At 40.6% G+C, this 7,408-nt stretch overlaps 1 protein-coding gene across 1 annotated transcript in view; it reads right to left on the bottom strand.

The window, feature by feature from the left end:
- The window catches only part of LOC104542866 (tensin-3-like), a gene marked incomplete at its 5' end in the record, with an annotated part of 19,278 nt that overhangs the window by 10,581 nt on the left and 1,289 nt on the right, over nt 1–7,408 (bottom strand). Inside the window, 4 exons of the mRNA XM_010187328.1 lie at nt 817–912; nt 2,726–2,857; nt 5,685–5,771; nt 6,421–7,064. Coding sequence (XP_010185630.1) covers nt 817–912; nt 2,726–2,857; nt 5,685–5,771; nt 6,421–7,064 — 959 coding nt within the window. The remainder of the gene's footprint in view (nt 1–816; nt 913–2,725; nt 2,858–5,684; nt 5,772–6,420; nt 7,065–7,408) is intronic.

Below are 7,408 nucleotides of genomic sequence, written 5' to 3'. Positions count from 1 at the left end.
CAGCAGGAAAAAAGTGGGAGAGGGATGGGGCAGCAGAGAGAAACTGTTGTGTAGTGACCGTGCACTCCCCACTCTCTTCTGCACTGCCTACAGTGGGGGTGAGGAGTCTGGGGAGAAGCAGTGAGGTTGAGCTTGGGAAAAGGGGAAGGAAAAGTGTTATTTTAATATTTGTCTCCGTTTCTCACTAACTATCAATTTTAATTGGTAAAAAACTAAACTAATTTTCCCCAGGCTAAGTCTCTTTTGCCCATGGTAGTAACTGGTTAGCAATTTCTCTGTCTTTCTCTCACTCATGAGTTGTCACATCCTATCTTCCCTCTCCTGCCCTACTGAGGAGGGCAAATGAGTGAGCAGCTAGGTAGGTGCTGGTTGTTTGCCACCACAGGTAATGCACTTTCATCATGTTACATTAGGTAGGCTGATGCACCATAATGCACTTTGTGAACATTCCACTCTGGTGTCATTTTAGCCAGATAATAAAGAGTAATAAATACAGCACAGGACAAAATAAGGCAAAGGTCTGAATCAATAAGGCCGTAACAGCCATCTAGCTCAGCTGTCTGCAGCAGCACTGGTAGTGGCAGACCAGCTTTACTGCTTGAATCTTGGTCGTGTGCATCTATGCCACAGTGCCCTGCACCTATACTTAAGGTAAATGAATACAAAGCTCCTATAATATCAGAATGGGTTCCGACAGAAATCATCAGGACTTGAGTAAAGTATTCTCTCACTTGCACTCCATCCAAGTCTACAAAACAGCTCTGGCAAATGAAAACTCTTTTCATTTTCTGTGTCCCTGTGATGCATAGTACTTACCAAAATATGGTTCATTTGGGCATCCTTTCAAGCGCACCCCCTTGTGCGTGCATTCAATCAGAAAATGCCTTACAAGCTCATTTGACAAATCTCCAACTGTGTTGAAAAAGAAAAAGAAAGCTCATGAAGAGAAGCAATGAACAGACAACAGTCTCTCAAATTAGCAGGTCTTTATGAAGCAGTTTTCCACATTACCACCAAATCTTTTATATACAGCATCCAAAAAATACATTAGAACTGGTCTGCTGCAAGGTTGCAAGCTGTAGTATAAGGGCCATCTTGCAAAAAAACAAACAAGCAAATAACTCACTTCAGACAATGAGAGGAAAAAGTTTTATAATCATAAATGACTGGCAACCAAATATACACCCATGCCCAAAAAGTCCCAAGTGTGGTCCCAACTACAGATAGGAACAGAAATTTGGAAAACAAATGGTTAGGAATTCTGATGCATTGGCCCATTAGAAGAACTTCTATCCAATGTGGCAAGGGAGTAGAAGTATGATAAAATACTCAGATTTCTAGTGACAGTTCTGCTTGCAGAACTTTTCCAGAATAAACCAATAGATTTATATACACAAAGGTACAGATGCCAAGTCTCTCAATGAATTTGTAAGTTTTAAAATGTTTTCAGTTTTATGCTAAGCCTTTGCTCCTGAAAACAATCAATTACATGAAACATTCTGACATCACTAGATTTTTAAGGACAGTTATATCTCTCAGGAATCTAGGCCAAATCAAAATTGTTAACTTGGATTTAATGAGGAGATTCAAAGCCAAAGAGGCATAAAAAAATTCCCTTGAGATTTAGCATTATTTTATAAATATATATACATATGCACGCATATAATTAAGACAACTTCATTATTTCTTGATAGACTGGTTCACAGTAGTTCACACCTGACTCCAAACTGAATCTCACTCCAAGTAAATAAAGCATTATTCCATAACAACGGGACAAAGCTACCCAACCATTCAAACCTTAACAAAAGTGCCACAAACACAAATGTCCCATTTGACTCTGATCTACCAGCCACAGTCCAGAAAACACATGACATCAAGGGCTGACTTTCAGGCTAATAGAGAAGAACACATTAATCTGGACAGCTGAAACTTCTATGCAAGCAAATATTGCAAAGATGACCTTTTCAAACAACTTGCTGTTTGCCCTTATGCTCTCACAATATTAAAAATAAATTACTAAAAGGGTATGTGGGAAGGGGAAGCCCAGGACAAGGAACCCTGCAGGAGACTGAACAAATTTGTGCCTTCTGGGATGAAACAGTGGGAACCAAAAAAGCCATATATCACAGTGTGAGAAGCGGTGCTACAGTCTCAACTAGAATTTTCTCTTATTACCACTTGCCTGTGGTACAACTAACAAACAGGCTCTTAAAGGCTAGGAGAGTTCGAACTTTCACGTCTTCCTGGACTTCACTGGTCTGATGATAAAAAAAAGATTACTAAAAACACCCAGAGCCACTCTCCATTTGCCTCTTTGTTGTTGCTATCATCACCCCAGTGCACTTGGTGTCTTCTTTAAATGAGGCATTGCAGTGCTTCTGCTGATGTTTCCAGGCAATAAAAAGAAGGATTATGTGACAATTCTTTATTAGAAATTCACTCAAGATACCAGATGAAGTGTACAGAACTTGAAAGTGTTACTGTAATAGAGGTGGACTGCTAACCTTGCCACAGAATAAGCATGAAAACTTAAAAAAACCCAGCCAAACAAGCAACAGCCAAGCAACCAACTAACGCCAGACAAAACCACACTTCCATAACCACAACACCAAGAATCACTGCTCTCCTGTGATCTCAGTTGCTTACCTCACCAGGCACCATGTACTAATGAAACACAACAAACTTTGTATGGTTTGTTAAATAACAAATAGAAGGCATACAGTACCTTTCTTGTTTAACTGCAGCACTGAAGGAGGTGGTGTAGCAACTTTCATTGCTAGCCCATAGGCTCCCCGGAAAGAATGGCTGTCTCGAACAATAAATGACCCAGGCTCCTTGTCCTTGAGAACAGCAATGGCTGCAAGGGATTCCAGGAAAGAGAGAGAAAAACAGTTCCAGAACAATGCACACACCCAAAAATTACAGAAGTGCAAATCTAGGAGACTAAAGGAAGTAAGACCCTTTTCTCTATCTCCACTGCTGTAAAAGAGAATACAATCAAGCGTATTTGGGGGGTCTGAGTAGAAACATCTTGTGCTAATCTCAGATTTCTCACTTACTTGAAGAGCAGCCTGAAGTAGAGATCGCTACTGATTTTTAAACTGAGAAGAACGGGCAGGTTCCACCAGAATCCCTACAAGCAGTGCAAGAGAAAACTGATTCCTGCTTACGTTTTGCCAACTTGTTAGAAGCATGGCAGACAGCACAGCTGTCTGTAATTCCCAGGCTGACTAACTCCCAGACAGCGCTGTTTTTCTTTTCCTATACAGCTTCAACAGGCAGACCAGATCCATTTTCATCCACCACCAAGTTTCTGTCCCTGCAAAGCAGCTGCACTCCCTTACTAGCTTTAAAGCAAGGGAAAGGATGCGACTATTTGCTCTCTGACTGTCCAAGCATTGAAATATTTTACAACTATATTCTGTGATCTCTGCTGGAAGTGTGATATAAAGTCACGGAGGAACCATGTGCAAGGAAGCTGCTCTTGCTTTGCGTGATTCTGCTGCAGTCTCTGAAATCTGGTAGCCTGAAATCTTAAACCCACTTTGAAAAAAGATTTAAGGTTCTTTGCACTTTTTGTTTTTCCTTAAACTTTTTGGAAATACTTGTGTTTGTTTCCAGAATTTCTAATGATCAGCAAGTCTTCAAAGAAACCCTGGAAAAAAAGCCCAAATTTGACCCTGGAGTGCTTAACTGTCTGTATACACAGAACATGGAAATTATGCATGTGTGGCATGAAGCCATATTTTGCAAGACCTGAGCAATGATGACATCATAAACACACATACACACACACAGACACACACACACACACTTTTTTTCCATGAAAAAAAGTAGTAACATAAGGAAAATGCAGACATAATTGTATCTCCTGTTTAAGTGAGTAAAGCAAATGCCTATATATTCTGTTCTATTAATCTGTCAGATGGTGAAGAAAGTAACTGTTTTCACAATGACCTGTCACGTGTTGAGAGGAGGAGGATGAACATATAAAACCCTGAAATTCAGCAGTACTTGCATAACACTTATAAAATCCACAGGGGGACAGTAGTCATTTGGCATAGAAGCAGTCCATTAAGCACAGGAAGAAAGAACAAGTGTTCCCCCTCCTCAGCAACTCTATCTTAAAACATTTTTTTAAAAGGAATTTTACTTGATAGGGTGAAAAGAGGCATACTAACAGGCTGGAAAGATTTTCTTATCATTTGTTCAAGCAGTTAGGTTTGAATTTCCTTTATGATCTACTCTCTGCTCTGGATTTGCATCAAGTCAGGACATATTTTTTTTCCACATTTGAAGACTCAGTTCTCATTATGGGTGGGGAGCAGACAAGGGTAAAGGGACTGCAGTGAAAGGACCACAAAAACATCATCAAAAGATGAATTAATAATCTGATTTCTATGACCTTCATTCCCCTGGGCTCATGTTTACTACTGCACTGCTAGAGTCACCCTCACCATTTGAGAGACTATGAACTAGACAGACACAGCAATTCATCGTTTGCCAATAGCTGAAGGCTATTTTGGTTTAGTGTGAACTTCCTTCCCAATGCAGAACTAATTCGTCACTTTTCCTTTCTGACAATCACATTTTAAGAATCCCTACTTAAAATCCTGTCATAACTCATTAAATACAATTCAGTATAGCTAAGTATTACAATATGGACACAAGGATGGACACACCAATTGCATTTGCGAACCACCCAACATATTTTATTTACGCATTGCTGCAGGAACAAGGTGTAAGTTTGTATGAATATATCTTCACATACATAGCAAAATCTTTCTCCATCTCATTCAATAATACATCTACATATAGATGTACTGTATCTGTATTGTACATCATAAAACTCTTGATCAATGGGAGTGTTATTTTGGGACCTTTAAGAAATAATATATATCACTTGCAATGAAATTCAGGCTACAGAACGACTGGTACATGAGGATGATTTTATGATGACTTCTAGCTAATTAACTATTCTCTGATATTTAGCATGGAATCACACAATGGTTTGGGTTGGAAGGGACCTTAAAGATCATCCAGTCCAACCCCCTGACATGGGCAGGGACACCTCCCACTAGACCAGGTTGCCCAAAGCCCTGTCCAACCTGGCCTTGAGCACTTCCAGGGAGGGGGCATCCACAACTTCCCTGGCAACCTGTGCCAGTGTCTCACCACCCTCACAGTAACGAATTTCTTCCTAATATCTAGTCTAAATCTACCCTCTTCCAGTTTAAAACCGTTCTCCTTCGTCCTATTGCTACCTGCCCTTGTAAAAAGTCCCTCTCCAGCTTTCCTATAGGAACTGGAAGGCTGCAGTAAGATCCCCCCGGAGCCTTCTCTTCTCCAGGCTGAACAGCCTCAACTCTCTCAACCTGTTACCTATGCAGGGAAAAACACATGGCTGAGATCACGCCAGAGCACCACACTTGTACTTGGAAGGTTTCTGAGGGCAGACAGTTTGGTATTGCATCACATAGATCTGCCATTCCAAAACCTGTAACTTTTCAGTAAAGTACATTTCCAGCAGCTACCAAAGGCAGATTTAGTTCAGTCCAGCTAATAAATTGTCTGATTAACTGAATATTTTTTAGTACTACTTGACTGCCCTCCACTCTCAAATTCAGCCTTTGTACAAAAATTATTAAGTGAGGATATGCCAGAATATGCATCAGTTGATATACCTTGTTCTCTTGAAATATCTGGCTTATACCAGAACCTGGATGTATCCTGGACAAATTTTACAGTCACATGTTTATCAGTTGTGTTTTCTGTGAAATAAAAGGGAAAAAAAGGTCAAGATATTTTTTAAATACAAAAGCATTTTTAACTCCTATTTCCAACTTCCAATCTCCAGATTTATTGAAAAAACTAATGACCAGAAATACAATCTAGAGAAACTCTGAACTGGTTTAGAACCAGCAAATACAATACCGTACACTAAGATACTGAAAGCATTCTTGAAGTTCCATTTTACAAACCTCATAAAATACGAAAAACTCTTACATTTATAAAGCTGTATTAAATGCAAAGCTTCTCAATGGGATCCAGTGAATACACATGCATGTTTTTAACTATTCTTGACACAAGCTTAGAAAGACACAGAGAGAAGCCAGCCTTTATTAAAAGAAGCTGGACTCTACAGCACTTGCTTGTAGTTTGGCAGTTCTAAAGGTAGGCTGCCCTTGGCTGACATTTAGGGAAGCGCAGAAGGAATTCTGCAGCCTTCAGTTCTCTGAATTACACATTCAAAGCCAATGAACTGATGCCACTTACTGCAAACACTCAAGTCCTCCATGCCATTTTCATTCCATTGTTTGTTTGGGTTTTTTTTTCCCCTCGCCACTTTTAAAATCCTCTACATGCTTTTTACTCATATAAAGTGTAATGTATTTTGCATTTCTCTGATGCAGAATTTACCTGGCACCGGGGAAGTGCTTAGCATTTTTGAGAAGTCTGGGAGGACATTCGGGAAGGGGATGCTGATTGTGCTTCCACTGTGGGGGCTAGAGAAGCCACTTGAAGAAGGTGACACGGAGGCAAAGGAACGGTCTCCTTCAGAGGACCTCTTTTTCTCTGGAAGAGGCGGCTGAGCATGTAGATTCCCTCCATGGTGCTGCTGAACTGCACTGTTCTGGCTAATGTGTCCAGCGGCCACTGTAAGAAAGTTTTGTGTCAAAAAGCCATTGTCCTCGGCACTTGCCACTGAAGAGCTCATGGTTTTAGGAGAGATGTTAGTATTGGCTACGAAAGTAGCTTGTTTCTCCTCCTGGGGGGAGCTACTGCCCATGTTGCCTCCGGTGTAGCTCAGGTAGGCCCGGGTACTGCTGCTGACAGCAGGTTCTTGCTGTGGCTCTGCTGGTGAATTCTCCAGGCTGCTCAGGGTGACAACTTGCAGTCCTGGAGTTTGGAAATGAGACATGAGCGAGACATCTTGTGCGGCATTTGAAAATTCAGAGGGTGCAAGGTAACCTCCCGGTGGCCTGCTGTTTCCCATTGAAAGCGGGAGCGATGGGGAAGCTTTAGGGCTGCTTTCAAGCCAAGGACGTTCTGCTGCAGAAGAGCTGTAAAAAAAAGCCAAAAATTGAAGACAAAAATAAAACAACAGACAAATCATTCCCTTAAAAGATCAATCTACAAGTAGATCATTGTGAGATGCAAAGGGAAGAAAGCTGTCATAAGATATATAAAAAAAGAAAGACCCCTTTAATTAAGAGAACTGTGGAAATGGATACCAGTAGATTTGAACAGATTGAAGCAGAAAGGCCATGAAGAAATGGAAGAGAAGCAAATGGAAGAAGACATCATTGCAAGAAAAAAAACAAACCCACAGCCGTAGCTATCTGCTAGATGAAATGAAAAATGACAGAAAAAAATATTTAGCATGAAGGGAACAAAATTTTCTAGA

The sequence above is a fragment of the Mesitornis unicolor genome, unplaced genomic scaffold (assembly GCF_000695765.1).
Source record: "Mesitornis unicolor isolate BGI_N332 unplaced genomic scaffold, ASM69576v1 scaffold39920, whole genome shotgun sequence".
NCBI lineage: Eukaryota > Metazoa > Chordata > Aves > Mesitornithiformes > Mesitornithidae > Mesitornis > Mesitornis unicolor.
This window is presented reverse-complemented; position numbering and strand designations above follow the sequence as displayed.